Source organism: Rhopalosiphum padi, chromosome 3 (genome assembly GCF_020882245.1).
Source record: "Rhopalosiphum padi isolate XX-2018 chromosome 3, ASM2088224v1, whole genome shotgun sequence".
Taxonomy (NCBI): Eukaryota; Metazoa; Arthropoda; class Insecta; order Hemiptera; family Aphididae; genus Rhopalosiphum; species Rhopalosiphum padi.
The window spans coordinates 45,271,173-45,288,528 of NC_083599.1; the positions used below are offsets into that span (position 1 = coordinate 45,271,173).

Consider the following 17,356-nt stretch of genomic DNA (forward strand, 5'->3'; position numbering starts at 1 on the left):
AGGAATACTTAGATAAGCAGTGGGAAGGAGCTGTACCACCAAATCGACAACCGATTCGCTACCACACGCAGCATATTGAAAGGTCGTGGAGAGAATTGAAACGCATATTAACAAGATGCAATTGCAAGAGGGTAGCGGATTCGTACATTGGCGAATGGATGTACAGGACCAACATATTAAATCGCCTCCCTACAACTAGCGATCAATTTAAACGGTTTATGTCCGATATTGCGAGAGCTTATCCTGGGATCGGATTCAATACAATGACCAGAGATAGATATTGACGATTGCCAATGCCCGGAGTGCTGAAATGCAGAGTAAGTATTTAAAGTACTAACCCTAATTGAGTGACCAAATTTTTATCGTACACATAGAACATATTAAAAAAAAATCATATTGTATTTTATTTTTAGAAATCATATACGCGTCGGCAGTTAATAAAAACGGTTCTTTTAAGAACCACCCTTTTAAAAAGGCCCTTTTCAGGGCCACCAGATTTTTAAGCTGATAAATACATATTATTATATATACTAAAAATAAATAATATATTAATATAAGATTATTAGCTAGCTTTTTATATATATTGTCTCAATGAATAAACGACTTTCAACTTAAACTTATAAACGTGTTGTTTATTTACTACAAACTTCCTACGCTTACTGAAGAAGACCTACGAAAAAGTGGACTTCGTCGTTAAATCGTGCTGAGCCATCTTCACCGAGACATGCTCACTACAGATGCGACAGAATATCTGGCTGGTTGGGTTTCCAAAAAATATAAACTTCAATTTCTAAAACTTGGTTCAACCACCACAACCACCATTCATTCCATCCAAAACACAAAATGCCATGATTATTCAGTACCATCATGGAAAAATCGTTTATCCTATGGTGGTTATAATAATTACCTAGTAACGATTTCAAATTAAAAATGTATTGAATTGAAAAGCTTTATAGAAAAATTACTAAGCAAAAAAATCCTAAAGGCCCAGGAGTTGTCAAAAATTTAACAACAAAAAATTCATCTCGGATGGAAATTGAAGAAAAATATAATCCTGTTGTGCAAACTTTTATTAAACAATGACTTCTCATCCAGATGAAATATTTTAATGAGCATGCCAACAAATTACTCAAAAAATAAGAGCAAAATCTCAACCTCTCAAGCTTCAAAAACTTAGAAAACTGATGACTTAATACATAATTGTAGCCATTTAATCATTATTTATTTTATATTTTTGTACAATAATAAATTATACCTTTAACTATATTTGTACACTTAATTTTATTTAAGTTTCTACAATCTGCAAAAAAAAAAATATATAGTAAAAACTATATTTTGGTACATATTATAAGGAGGTGAAAGGTGTAATACTTACAAATGTTTTTTTTATGTATTCCGTGTAATTATAGTCAATAGTGTGGATACCAAAGTATTTCTTAGGTAACGTTAAGTAAACAATAAATTTTATTTTTATTTAATTTAAAGTTTATTTTGTATCACAAATAACAGAAAATATAGTGAAAATGGACTCGACAAATAAATCTTACACTGAAAATCCGTGTATAGTTCCTCAGGTAATAATATTAATGTATTTTTAAATTATTTTATATTGGTGGTATTGTTCATATAATAAAAACCAATCTATATAAAAAATAATGTAAATTTAAATATATATGTGTGTGTGTGTGCGTGTTTAGGAATATTGTTATAGCAATGAGATGAAAAAGAAAGCATCTTTTAAGGATAACTATCTGGATCATTTGAGCAATTTAAAAATTGGATCAAATCCGTCACAAAATACATTAACCACTATTGCTTGTGGCGTCCGTACGTAATACAATAGCGTGATCACTGTTTTAAGTAATACTAAATATTTTAGGAGGGTGAATTTGTATTGAAATAAGTTTTTGAGCAAACTTAAGAGGTACAGAAATATACATTTTGTGAAATACCGTGTACGTTAGCCTGCACATTATTATATTATAAGCACCAAGTTAAATTAATTTATTTTTAAATACAAAATAATAGGCTTAAAAATAGGCGATACCATCTAAAAACTCATGTTGTATTATGTATACGCACTAGGGTGGTCCTTAATGTATAAATGATGATTTTTTTTTTTAAATTTTTGATCGGGCTACCCATGGAATTTGTTAAAAACCATAAAAAAATGAATTGTGTAAAGTTTCGTAATAATTGGTTTACCCTAAGGCGTGCCTCAAGAGGGTTGAATTTAAAATAAGGGTGCTTTTTGATTTTTTTTAAATTTTAGCCTAAAATATTTAAGATAGGCAAAAAAATACAATAACAAAATATTTTTTAAATTCCATATCCTATAAAAGTTGTTACTTGTACTTTTTTCAATCAACTACTCATTCGCCCACAAAATAACAAATACTCGTTTTTATTATATAATAATGTATAATTTAATAATAAAAATAACGCGTTGCCTATATTTAACATTTTTTACATACATATCGTAAATACAATACATAATGAATTAATGAATAATAATTTATAATTTAATATAATATTTGAATTTATGTAAATCAAGTTAAACATCGCAATTAAATATAAAACATACTTACAAAATACCAGACATAAATTACATAATTAAATATCATTTTTTAGTGTATTTTTTTTAGCATCAGGAAATCTTTTCCGGTAATCATATATGGTCTGAATTAAAAATTGTTTTTGGTCCTCGTTTTTAGTGATTAAATTATTAAAATCACTGATCAATTTTACTCCTCGTTCTGCTGCGTCGTTTACAACTTTTAAGTTGGTAAATTTATTAAGACCTTGTATGAAATGCTGATTGTTATTCAGGATCTTTATTTAAAAAATCGGTTTTAATATTAAACCGATAAAATAATTTTATTGATGAGTTGTTGATAAAATCACTAATACATTTAAATTTCAACGAGTTCAAGTTTTTGATATCAATGATGAAACGATTAACTTTATTTTCACCGGTGTCAATTATTGTATTTAGTGCTTTTACCATTTTTTTCTTTTCTAATAAAGGAACATTTATATCGAAAAAAGCAAGTGCTGCTGTTTCAGGACTTAAGTACCACAGATGTCCACACATTTTTTTTAATGCAACAAAGGAAACTTTTTGATCAATATTTTCATATTCAATTAAACTCTGAACAAACATGAGATCTTGATATGGCGCTTGAATTGCTATATGAGCTCCAAACCAACTTTTTATGTAAATAGAAATAATAAAAATGCATGTTTCTTGACATGCCTTTTGTTGACGTGTTGACATTTTAAATTGGTTTCGAAATATGAATATTTTTAGGCAATATATTGCCTTGGCCATCCACCTAGCATGATGGGAAGCACCTGGAATACGAAATGATATTCCACGATGTGGAGTTCCTCCGAGAAAAATAATCGTAAGTTCTAGTAGTTCCCTGTAGTCTTCACGAAATTGTTTTTTTTTTTGAATGATCAAGAGCAAACTGAAGTATATCATTTTTTGTGTGTGATAAAGCCGTACAAACACTATTATCTTCAATGCCCGGATTATAATTATTAGTATTTAATTTGCTCCAGTATTCTTGAAATTTTTTAAAAAGTGGAATATTAGGCCCTGATGTAATGCCAAATTTTTCTTCAAATACACACCTCAATACTAATTCATAGATATGATGACGGCACATAAGATATAACATATCTTTTTTGAGACGTTGCTCTAATAAGACACACGCACCATTCAAACGACCAGTATTAGATGCTGTAGTATCACAACAAACTGCAACAACTGAATCACTAATCCCCCAATCAATTAATAACTGAAAAACGTTTTCAGCCTGTTCTTCTCCAGTTCCAGCCGATAACTTAGGAACCCCTAGAAGTTTCTCGCGTCCTTCACATGAAATTAGCACTGGCAGTCTTTCCACTAAATCTTTACCAGTTAATGAAGGTAACATTTTTTCATCCCAATGTACAACAGATTCTTTAAATAAATCATTATTAAAACTTGAGCGTAGTTGTTCTGCTCGCAGTTTTCGTACTTTTTCACGAACCCGGTGAATCGACGAACGATTTATTACTAAATCATCAACATTATGTCCTAATGCCTGAGCCGTGGCCATTAATATATGAGTTGCATCTCTGTCACTTACCTTGCATCTATCTAATACAGTTACAAGTTTATCGTTGATAAATTGTGTTCTTCCTCGTTTATTAGTTGTAGTTGTTTCATAAGATTCTTCACAAATTTCCATAACAATAGAGTTGGTTGTATCTTGTATATTTTGGCTCCACGTACAGTCTTCAGACAAACTTTCTTCCGTATCACTTGTAGAATATAGTTCCACAGATTTAACTAAAACAGTATTTGTTTATTATATTAGCTATAATTGAAAGTACCTATCTTCAACAAATTACAAAAATAGTAAAATAAAAAATACTTACAAATAGATTTCATTTTGCTTTCATTAAGTTTTCTTTTTTTTTCAGATTCTTCCAATTTTTTAGAGTGTTTAAATTCTCTTTTTTGACTTATCCAATCGACACCCATCAATGCTCCTGGACGACCTTTTTGTCTCTGATTCATTAAAAACTGTTTGTCTATATCAGTAGTCATTATATCTAATGCATCTGCATGAGCAATATCAAAAAGGTCATCAAAACATTGTATAAACTCATTTTCATTTTTAATCTGAGTGTTTGTTCGGCGACTCGATTTTTTCTGCAAACTCCGCCATGTATTATACAACTCTTCTAGCTGTGGTACACAATTACGAATCTCGTAGGTATTCGAGCTTTTTGCCAAAAAATTAATGTTTCGTCTATCACTAACCGCGCACTTTCACGTACACTTAACTTGACTTCTCGAATGTTAAAAAATAAGAGCGATAAAACTTGTTTGTTTGATGGTAACTTACATCCAACAAGTTGATGAGAGCTATTACCAATTAAATAAATACGTTTACGAATATTAACTTTACTTTCCATTTTTAAAATTAAAATTAAAATCAAAGCGACTGTTTGTTAAAGGTGCATTGACAATTATAAACTGATCCATAACAATATAAATGTTATTTATATATAGTAAAAAAAAAATAATATAAATATACAAATAATGTAGCTAAAACCTGTAATGACGTGTCTAATAGACCTGTTAAGACTAGAGATCAGCACGGGCCGGGCCAGTCCGACCCAGCCCGTGCCCGGCCCGACCTATACCGGGCTTGGTTCCGGCCGGGCCATAATTTAAATATTACGGGTTGGTTATAGGTGGGATCGTAATATTATTCATTGGGCCGGGTCGGTCAAAAATAAAACTTATTAATTTAATTCGTAACACTATGTGATCTAGGTTATCTAAATTAATAATAATAATTGTATTCCCAGACTGTATGATATTTATAAATAGATCACTGGTAAAAACCAATAATACTATATACTAATACTTATCGCTATTGTTGTGCGATTATGTTTTTCATTTAATCTTTATTATTTCGTCGACTGGCAAGACATAACATTCAAATTCAATTAATACACAATTACACGCTGAACAGTGAACACGGTCCAGTCGAAAATTGATACTTCACAGTTTTAATTTTATTATTGTGCGATTGTGTTTTACATTTAAATATTTAATCATTTTATTTTTTTGAATGATTTTTTGAATTTTTTTTTTAAATGAAAACTGGGAACTTAATTCAAATGTTTTGCACGTTGGACAGTTCCCTTATGACCAAAAAAAAACTGGAGATAATATACGAAATAATTTAAAACAATTTTTTAATCAGTGGCTAGATAATGAAGAAAGCGGAGACAATTTTCTTTCAAAAATTACATGGGTAACTGATAAAGGTTCTAACATAATTAAAGCATTGGATAGAAACAACCGACTTAATTGCTCTGCACACATTTTACATAATATTCTACAAACAACATTTGATTTCACAAAAACCAATTCAAAGGATCAATTAATTAATGAATTGTTAAGTATGGCTGTTGATTTTAGTCCTATAGAAAAACTAATATCTGCTTCTAAGTCTCTCGTTAGGTATATGAAAAAAAATGGTGACAACAATTTGCTTTCTAGACTTTTAGTTCAACATGTAGAAACCAGATGGAATTCCAATTTGGCTATGTTGCGTGCTGTACATGATATGTATGATGAACTTATAAAAATATATGGTGTGGAAAATAGAAAAATGAATGACATAAACAAATCATTATTATCCAAATTGATCTTCTTTTTAACTCCATTCAAAGAAGCATCTGTTCAGTTTGAAGGTACAATAAGACCTACTATACAACTTGTGCTACTTCATCGGGCTAAGTTATTAAAACATCTTAATAGTATAGTCTCTGAGGAAAAATATGACGATATATTTAAAAATTTAGCACATCGAACTCTAATTATTTTTAAAGAGAAATTTAAAACTAATATTTATCATGGTATGGCTTTATTTTTGTGCCCACCATTCAAAAAGCTGAGAATGGTCGAAAATATAGACGAAAGACAAGGTATTATTGAAAAAGTTAAAATAGAGTTATCAAAATTGCAATCCAACCTCATTTCTAACTGCAGTCAGTCTGAACCTGTACCGATTGAAGAAACGATTCAATCAGAAGAGGATAATATTTTCTCTGAGTGGAAGGATGATTGCTTGCCATCAGACAATTATAATGATTTTAACAATGAACTGAACATTTATCAAATTGAATCATATAATCAAAATCAAGATATTTTACAATGGTGGAAGGAACACAGTGATAAACTTCCTCTAATGGCTAAACTTGCATCAAGAATTTTAGCGATCCCTGCTAGTAGTGCTGCAAGTGAGAGGTCTTTCAGCACATCAGGAAGAGTTATTGAAGAAAGAAGAACACGACTTAAAGGTGATACTGTTGACTCCCTTTTATTTTTAAATGATTTCTTCAAAAAGAAAATGTAATTATTATAATATATTATAATATATTTAAATTTTAATAAAAATTAATATCTTTTCCTTTATAATAAATGTATTGTCTTTATGAAATGTTTTTGTCTACTATGTCAATACTGAAAGGAAATGAAAGTTTATGTATATTTTTATTTACAAACGAGCGTGGTCGGGTTGGACTTGAAAAAATTACAAACGGGCCTGGTCGGGTTGGAATTTGAAAAAATTACAAACGGACCGGGCCTGGACGTCAACAATTTATATGTTTAACCTTTGGGCCGGATCGGGCCGAAAAAAAACGGCCCGTGCTGATCTCTAGTTAAGACACATATATATTTGAAAAATACATGTCAACCGTGGTATCCGGCGTGGATGTAATAAAAAAAAAAACGCGTGATCAATGTTGATAATGCGAGTAGGTACGAATAGGCGCAAGTATAGACGTGTTAAAACATGTATACTTAATCACACAGTTTTGCATTAATTAATTAATGTATATTAATATGAAGCATTTGCATTAACCAGTTTAACATTGGACTATATTTTAAAAGCTATTAAAAAATTTTATGTGGTTATGACGTGGTTAAATTTGTGAACACGAAGTACATTTGTATGAACTAAACATATGAAATATACTAAAAACGATTTTTGTTATTTTGTGGGCGAATGAGTAGTTGATTGAAAAAAGTACAAGTAACAACTCTTATAGGATATAGAATTTAAAAAATATTTTGTTATTGTATTTTTTTGCCTATCTTAAATATTTTAGGCTAAAATTTAAAAAAAATCAAAAAGCACCCTTATTTTAAATTCAACCCTCTTGAGGCACGCCTTAGGGTTAACCAATTATTACGAAACTTTACACAGTTCATTTTTTTATGGTCTTGAACAAATTCCATTGGTAGCTCGACTAAATTTAAAAAAAAAAATAAGGACCACCCTAATACGCACGCTAAGTATTAAAAATATGAATATTTCACAAATTTATTTCAGTACTTTCTAGGTTTTCGAAAACTCATATCAATACAAATTCCTTTTAACCGAAATATTTAATGTTATCTATAAGAAATCTAAATAATAATTATGGTACTATTTATTTTAATATCAATATTTCAGAACCCAACGTGACTAAAAGTCTAATTGAAGAATATTGTCAAAGTGGTGCATCCATGGTTATATTTGATTTTAACGGTTTATCATTTGAACAGAGTCGAAAAATGCTCTTAGAAATTCGCCAAGGGGTTTTTAATTACAGTCATAAAAAGAACAACCAAGTACCGTATTCAATGACTTTAGTACTCGATCTTGGTGGATCTTGCATTACGACTGGAAGAATATTCCATACAACAGTGATAAATATTGATATCATATAATAATAACGGTTTTGAATTTTTTGATTTCTAAGAATTATGATTGAGGTACAGTAGTAATCTTAGGAGTTTATCACTACGCTTTTAAGTTTCTAAGACGTTAGGTGGTCAGTCGTTTCAATATGATCAGTGTAAACTATTGAGGATAGAGAAAAGATGTTGTAGAGCAGGGGTAGCCAACATTTGCTGAATGTGCTATAAAAAATAATACTTGTTATTTATTTCTTTTATAAATTTAAATTTAGATTTATTTTTATACTAGGTATTTTTATGACAATTTAATTACAGTAATTTTCCTTTAATGAGAATGTTGAATTTATTTGATAGATATTATTTCTTCATAATCTGGTTGAAGTTTAGTTGAAGCATTAAATTTAGCAGTACTTTTTTTAAATGAGTATTTGTTAGTGTGGTTCAATACTTATTTTAGATAAAGGTTATCCGAGAAAAACTTTTTTACATATATATATATATTGAGAAAAATCTACAAACCAATTTCAACGCTAGACTATGTAGTCATGGAAAACCTTCTTTGGGTACGCATTTCAAAAATTCTATAATCTCAGACAACCCTTTATAAAAAAGATGTAGGTTGTTTAGTCTGATGTTAGCGTACCATTCAATAACGTCAAATATGCCACAAAAGATTGTCACAGGTTACTACTGAGTGTAGAGTGAAAAGTTGGTAAATATTTAAATGTTTTTTTTTAATATAAAATATGACGCTTGTATTTCAATTTGTGAACAGAGTGAATAGCTCTACCCGAGAAATTAGTTACATGTTGGGATTTGAATTTTAAGTACGAGCGACGATGTTAATGTACTATCAATAACTCAAACTAAATCCTGGGATTGGGATAATTCTAAATGTATAGTTAGTTAGGATTCATATTTTCGACTATTAATTGATACACAGTCAAACATAATAGGCGAATATGAAAGAAGCCGAATAAGTGTTGTTCTACAATATCCTTTGATTTCTTTGAGACTTAATAATTAATAACGAGTATGATAATTCTAAGAATCAGTCGGCGTGTTTCGTACTCCTACGTTAAATAGTATGCGTCAGTTGGTAGGAATCGACTGGAGGTTTTCTACGCATATGTTTACTAATGTGATATATATAAATAAACTATATAGAGGGTGATTCTATTATAGATAATCGATTAATAATCATTATTTAAAAATTCATGGACGGTTTTGAAAAACAAATTTTCTAAACAGTTTATAGATTTTGAAACAATAAGTGTTATTTGATAAAGAAAATATAAAATAGAATGCCTACAACACCCAGTATGTTTTAAATTATACGACGAAAAATACGGAATGAATAAACATAATAATTATAACAAACAAAAAATACAAAACTATTTATAATGATTAAGTCATGTCCTCATAGTTTAATAAGACTTAATTTTTATTGAATAGCCCACACAACATTTGATAGAATTATCGACGAACGCTCATGTGTACGTCACCAATAACGTTGAATACAAATTTAAATGTACGGTGGACCGTATTTATGTAAACAGTGATATGATTCTTCGGCTCAAAACTAACGATCGAATCTACTTGGATTACGGGAAAATCGAACTTGCCGTAATCAGAGTCGGTAAATTAATTATTTTTCATTTTATTATAATCACAATCGAGTAACATCGTCGACGCGAACATGTTCTCGTGAAAGAGGCGTTTAAAAAAATTACAGTATTTTTTCTTCTTTACAGAAAATAATGAGGCGTATTGTGTTGTAAAGCGAGGAGAATGTTTGGGTTCTGAGAAAAAAGTGCATATGCAGGGAATTCCGATTGGCTCAACAGCACTTTCAAAACTAGACGAGGAAAAAATCCGTACAGGAATACTGCTTAAAGTGGACGTAATTCTAGTGCCCGGTGTCAGGAATTCTTTGTTTTTCGATCACGTTCGCAAGTTTGTTGGTAAGTCAAGCATTGAATGATCAGTGAACGATATTGCTGCTCTTATTTTTCTTTTTTTCTGTATCTAGTCTTGAATTTACAATAGTTTCCATTCCATATTTCGACCGTTAAATTTTCGTATTATACCCGAACTCGATAAACTTCGTGTTTCTACATGTTATCTTAATCTAATGACGTTTCTCCAAAGTTCTAGTGAAACAATTACCATTTATATAGCTCCATATTATAATTATTATAATTATTTTTAGGCACAGAGCGAGGTGGAGATATCAGCCTATACGCGAAAATCGATAATTCTGTTGGACTGGAAAACATTGATGATATCTTACCATGTGTGGATGGCGTATTCCTTAACAGACCGAACTTGTCCATGGAAGTTGGCCACGATAAAATATTTTTAGTCCAAAAGATTATATTGTCCAAATGCAACATAGTGAGTTTCTAGGATTTTCTGTAATTATTCGAACCTAGAAAGTGGCAAAATACTATTAAATACTATTAAATGCAAGAACTCGAAATATCAACATTAAGTAAAAATAAGTCGAATTCTTTTAAAGACGAAATCTTACGAGTTACACTTACATTTTACACAAGCGTTTGATCATGTTTGGCACGATGGACTTCTATACAAAATTTGATGGTTTTCTGCTCCCCTATACTTAACCCTTAAGTCCTTCTTATCACTCCGAACTTCCCAAGTGAGATGCGAGGACGAACTGTTCGCTGTTTATCTAATTAAAGCAGGTGTCCCTTAAGGTAGTATTCTCGCCCCCACACTGTACAACCTAAATACCGCTGACATCCCACATTCTAACCTCACCCATATAGCCTTCGCTGACGATACATGCATAAGTTCCTCCGACACGGATATTGATATTGCCATCAAGAACCTTAAAAGCCATTTAAATGAACTACAAATCTGGTTAGACCTATGGCGAATAAAAATAAATGACAATAAATCAATAATCATCACACATCACCTTCACCTTGCATCCTAAAGACAGTCCTCCACTATCAATGAACAATACAATAATCCCCATGATCAACTCAGTTAAATACTTAGGCATTCATCTCGACAAACTTCTAATCTGGGCTACCCACATCAAAACCAAGAAAAGATCCCTACAATTAAAACTACATACTTTAAGACATCTTCTTTATCCAACATCATCTCACTCAGTAATAAGATTCTTCTCTACAAACAGCTAATTCGACCTGCAATGACTTATGGCATCCAAATCTGGGGATCGACCAATGTCTCAAATCTAAAATTGTTCCAATCTTTTCTGTCTATAATTTTACATTTATTAACCAAAGCTCCCTGGTACATTAGCAATAAAGCTCCCCATAATGATCTTAAAATGCCTACTCTTTTTAAACTTTCTTCCACTCACTATATAAAATTCCACTCCAACACGTTGGATCACTCAAATCCTCTAATATCAAATCTATCCTCTCTCACTATCCCAGATAATCCTCCCCAACGCTTAAAGCATAATATGGCCACGCGATCTCCTAAACGCATAGTTTTCGGTGTAAAGTACTAAAAAAAAATATCTAATTTAAACTAATTTTTAAAAAACTTATTCAAGTTAAAGTAGCGTCACTGGACGCCCCCTTTCATTAAAGCCGTCAAGCCCCGTGTAAATTTATTATATGTATTACTTGTATTTTTGTTATGTATAGATTGTAAATTAAAAACATATATATGTTAGCGGTAATGTATGTAGTACGTTATTTAATTAAATAACTAGTTATTCTATAAAATTCCTAAATATGCTCGTTAATATATTATAAATAACACAGTTTCACTAGTTAATATATAAAATACCGATTGGGTTTTCGTTAATATATGAAATTTATATTATTAGGTAGATGACTGGGACTGGATTAGATAACATACAAGATTTGTTACCGTTGTCGTTTTATTAATAAATATAATAAGATAAGATAGTATTGAACCACATCATTCGGCATAGACTAGACTTATTCGTGTGACAGAGTACCGCGAGTTTACGTACTAGTTAGTTTGATTATTTTTAGTGTTGTATAGTGTAATAACTAATAAGTGTGCTTTAAAATGAAAACCAAATTTGATACAATTATAAAAAATACAACAACAGAACGTAATAACAGCACGTTTTTTCTGAAAGAAAAATATGATTCCTTAATAAGTGAAGTGAACGTATTAAAACAGGAAAAAAAGTCGCCACGTGATTATTGGTTAGTACAACGGTATGATGTGATAGAAGTTCAAGGTAATGAAAAACTTATATGTCCAATGAAAGAAAATTCTGATATTATATTTTACGTCCACAAAGAAGAATTATATGATATTTTACTTAACATTCACCTATCTATTGGACAAGGTGGTAAAGACAGAATTATGTATGAATTGAAAAAAAATATAAAAATATTACTCAATCAAACGTCAAAATTTGTTTAAACTTATGTGAATCATGTGTAAAAAAACAAAAAAGTGAAGAAAAAAAAGGTATCGTGACAAATCCTATGATTTATTCTGAGTTAAATAGTAGATGCCAATTAGATCTTATTGATTATCAAAGTAAAGGTGATGGTGAATATAAATTGTGTTGGTGTATCAAGATCATTTGACTAAATTTTGTATTATAAAACCATTAAAATCGAAAAGAGCTGAAGAAGTAGCGTATTGCCTCATAGATATTTTTACGGTGTTCGGTGCTCCAAGTGTACTACAAAGTAACAACGGTCGTGAATTCAGAAACCAAACAATAGATTCATTAAAAGAAATGTGGCCTGAATTATCTATTATTCATGGCAAACCTCGCCACAGTCAATCCCAAGGATCAGTGGAGAGGGCAAATCAAGATATAGAGAATATGATAATTACCTGGATGAAGGACAACAACACAACAAAATGGAGTGAATGGCTAAGGTTTATTCAATTTATGAAAAATAAAGCTTTTCATAGGGGGATAGGACGAAGTCCTTATGAAGCTATGTTCGGATGTTCCCCAAAAGTAGGATTTTCTTCAAATACTCCAGACAATATTTTGAAAGTTTTGAATACAGATAAAAGTTTAAATTATAAAATTAACGAAGATTTAGAGAAAAATAACTGTAAAATATGCAAACATATATTTATGGAAAATGAAGGGAATACCGAGGAAGAATTGTGTCAACTTTGCATGAATAAAGAAAATATTTCCAATAAAAGAGAAGAAGCAAAAGAATGCTTAGAACGTCAAGGTAAAAGAATGAAACTACAATCACATATGTCTCATCCGCCTGCTCTTCAAGGATGTAACGTACGAGTTAAAACTCCAGATGTTGACAGGTCAAAATGTGATCCACAATCTATAATTGCAATTGTATTAGAAAAAACAACAGACGGATTTTATCGCTTAGGTAATTTTTTTTTATTTATTTACTAATAATTCAAATAATTTTGTTTTAGGAACTAAATATGGTATACTAAATTAACTTTACGCGAGGTCACAATTTAATTTATGCACGGAAAAGTTTATTACGCTAAGTGACGTCCCAGATGTAGATATTTGCCTTCGAAAAGCATCCGAATCCCAATCAATTGGTAATGGACAAGGGTTTTTTAAATGTACATGCCAACAAAAGTGCACCACAAAACGGTGCATATGTTTAAAAAATAATTTACTTTGTAATTCTAAATACCACCCAAAAAGTTCCTGTACTAATAAATAAATTGTAAATTGTAAAAAAAAAAATAATTTAATAATTATATGTAGTAGGATCAAAAAGTTCCCGGAATTTCATTTTATTTTTTTATGTATACAATTTAAATATAAATCTACTTAATCTCCTTCAAAGTATCGTCCTTCAGCACAGACACACTTACTCCAACGACTTTGTAACTGCTGGAAACATCTTTGGTATCCCTCTATTGGAATGGCCCTGAGATTTGCTGTTGCGTTAACTTTAATGTCTTCAATCGTCGCAAAACGTTCACCTTTGAGTCCAAGTTTTAGATTTGGAAACAGCCAGAAGTCACATGGAGCAATGTCTGGCGAATACGGGGGTTGAGGAATTGTAGACATTTTTTTATCCGTTAAAAATTGCCGAACTGCAAAAGACGAGTGTCACGGTGCATTATCATGATGCAAAAACCAACCATTTTCCCATTTTCTTTGCCTTTTTTGCCGAATTGAATCTCTTAAACGCTTTAAAACTTCAATATAAAAACTTGAGTTGACTGTTTGTCCATTAGGTACAAATTCCCAGTGAACTAACCCTTCATTGTCGAAGAACACAATCAACATGACCTTTAATTGTGATTTGACAACACGTGATTTTTTTGGCCTCGGTGACGATGTTGTGTGCCATTCTGATGACTGCAATTTTGTCTCTGGGTCATAAGCGAAAACCCAAGTTTCATCGCCTGTAACGATTTTTGATAAAAAAATCTTTTTCATTTACGGAACGTTCGAAAAGTTCAGCGGCAATCAATTTTCTGTTTTCCATTTGGTCTTCGGTCAAAATGCGTGGAACAAATTTCGCACAAACGCGCCGCATTCCTAAATCATCTTTCAAAATGTTTTGAACTGAACCATACGATATTCCTAATGCATTTGTCATATCTTGAACGCGTAATCGACGATCTGATCGCACCAAATTTTTAACTTTTTCGATTGTTTCATCATTTTTTGAAGTTGACGGCCGGCCACTCCGCTCTTCGTCTTCGAGTGACTCTTGACCATTTTTGAACCGTTTAAACCAATCATAAACAGCTGTTTTCTTTAATGCTTCATCGCCATAAACTGTTTTCAAACATTCAAGCGTTTCTGCAGCAGTTTTTCCAAGTTTAAAACAAAATTTAATGTTAGCGCGTTGTTCAAATTGTGACATTTTGAAAATATGCGTAAACTCCGTTTCGTATGGACACGATTACGACTCGCATGAGACTAATGTAATTTTAACGACAAAACCTACAAATAGCTAATAATGTCTACTTTTAATTCCAATAAACAGATATTTGATAAGAAAAATAGTTTTTTTTCTATAAATAAATTCCGGGAACTTTTTGATCCTTCTACGTAACTATAAATTATAATAATAGATTTTTTATTTTAATTTGTAAAAAAAAAATTAATATTAATATTTTATATAATAATGTAAGGCGTTTGACTTAATACTATAACATTTGATTTTTTTTTTGTAATTTGTTTAAAATTTGATTAAATTTGATTAAAACTTTTATTCAATAATAGTTTTAAATACATTAACTAAACCCTTATTGTTAGTTTATAAAATATCTAGTTAGTATGTAGAATAACTAGTTGAGGTATGTATTTATGGATTCATTCTATACATTAACTGAAAGTACCCGTAATTCTATAGAATAACTAGTTATTTTATAGAATTACGGAATTTCATACATTAACGCTAACATATATATATAAACTATTGTTTGGGGTACTTATTCAAAATATAGCATACCTATTTATTTTTCTAACTGCTGCAACTCATAGGTTGGAAAACCGACAATCACGTATGGGGAATATCTTAATTCCATGGAAATAGGTACAATACCTTCGAGCGCTGAAGTTAATGACCTCATAAATACCGTAATGGATGGGACCGATTGCATTTATCTGGACATAACGATGCGAAGTGCTAACAAATTACATTGCATTCAGTATGCGTCTTCGTTGTGCAGGCAGGGTGAAGCCACTATATGGGAAAATCAGTTATTTAACGAGCTCAACAAAAAGGTACTGTTATGAATCTCAAATGGTATTATTAATCTTCATATAAGTGTTCATATGCTAAGAGCAATAGTACACAACTTTTACTACAAAAAATATATTAAATATTATGTATGGTTTTAATATTAATTTTTAAAATACCTATTTTTTTTATATATTATTTTAGATAAATGATTGAAAATTAATCTTAAATTGGAATACTAGATTTTAATATATAGATAATTATAATAATCATAGTGATGCGCATGATATTATATTGTCTTTTCAGTCCAAACCAAAAATCAACCCAGCCCATGCGGTTAGCATCGGTTGCGTAGAGGTATCGTTTAAATGTAATGCAGCTGCGATTATCGTAATTACCACGTCTGGGCTTTCAGCCGGTGTTGTCGCAAGGTACCGCCCCAAATGTCCGGTGTTGGCGATTGTCAGACACGGGAAATCTGCGAGAAAATTATCAGTATGGCGTAATGTTATAGCATTGCAGTACATTGGTAAATATCAAAAACAATGATAATAGTAATAACAAGTTTAGGTATTAATTATACTACAAACAGCCAGTTCTGAAAGATATAGGTTGAAATCTTGACTTATCAAAGTATTAACTAAGAAATAATATTATGGCATGTCATACTATCTACATTATATAATTTAAATTTAAAACTAAAAGCTTTTAACACAAATCAACGTATTTTACGACCCTAGTACACAAGATGACTAAAAGTTATTTAAAAACAAAATAGATTTATGTATTAGGTACTGCAAATGTTACAGATCCAATAGAAAAAAATTGGTCTAAAGAAATCGAAAACCGTACAAGATTCGCAATAGATTTTGGAAAGAGAAATAATATATTGCATCATGGAGATTTGGTTTTGCACATGAGTTGCTCTAAACAAAATGCGGGATTTGCTAACACCATGAAACTGTTATACGTCAGTGCTGGTGATTTCAACGCATAACATTATACAAAACATTGTTACGAATAAATACATCTTAGAACAGATTTTGTCTCCACATAAATTTATTCATGATGTGATAATTTGCATTGGGGGGGGGGGGGGGGGTATTTAAATAGATAGAATTTAATAAATTTGTTTTTAATAGTTCTTATGTACAGAAATTAATATATGTTTTAAAATATCAATTATTCTAATAGTGTTTCAATTAATTTATGTTTTCTAAAAGATGGTGATACTAAATTTAAATGTTGTGATTTGACCAACTTCTATAATTTGCTGTCTTAAATTTGAGATTTGAATTCTATTACCAGTTAATTATTTATAAATTAATAATGAATTTATCACAGCTGTGCCCAATAAAAGCTGAAATGAAACTTTGTGATACCACTTGATAGTTTTACTAAGAGGTGTAAAATAAATTGTCATTTGATCTGACACATCAATGTT

General features: G+C 30.7%; 1 protein-coding gene and 1 pseudogene across 1 annotated transcript; both read left to right on the plus strand.

The window, feature by feature from the left end:
* Positions 1–1,523: 1,523 nt before the first annotated feature.
* Positions 1,524–16,909, plus strand: LOC132924095 (pyruvate kinase-like). Its single transcript, XM_060988195.1, has 9 exons — positions 1,524–1,574; positions 1,698–1,827; positions 8,037–8,269; positions 9,719–9,902; positions 10,018–10,227; positions 10,476–10,660; positions 15,714–15,956; positions 16,219–16,441; positions 16,722–16,909. Exons 1-9 carry the CDS (start codon positions 1,524–1,526, stop codon positions 16,907–16,909), a joined length of 1,647 nt encoding a protein of 548 aa, XP_060844178.1.
* On the plus strand, positions 12,261–13,692 carry LOC132923846 (KRAB-A domain-containing protein 2-like; annotated as a pseudogene).
* Positions 16,910–17,356: the final 447 nt, after the last annotated feature.

Coding starts and splice junctions, on each gene's coding strand:
- LOC132924095 (XM_060988195.1), top strand. CDS start 1,524: ATGGACTCGACAAATAAATCTTACACTGAAAATCCGTGTATAGTTCCT. Junction 9,903..10,017: donor ACTTGCCGTAATCAGAGTCG/GTAAATTAATTA, acceptor TCTTCTTTACAG/AAAATAATGAGGCGTATTGT. Junction 10,228..10,475: donor TCACGTTCGCAAGTTTGTTG/GTAAGTCAAGCA, acceptor AATTATTTTTAG/GCACAGAGCGAGGTGGAGAT.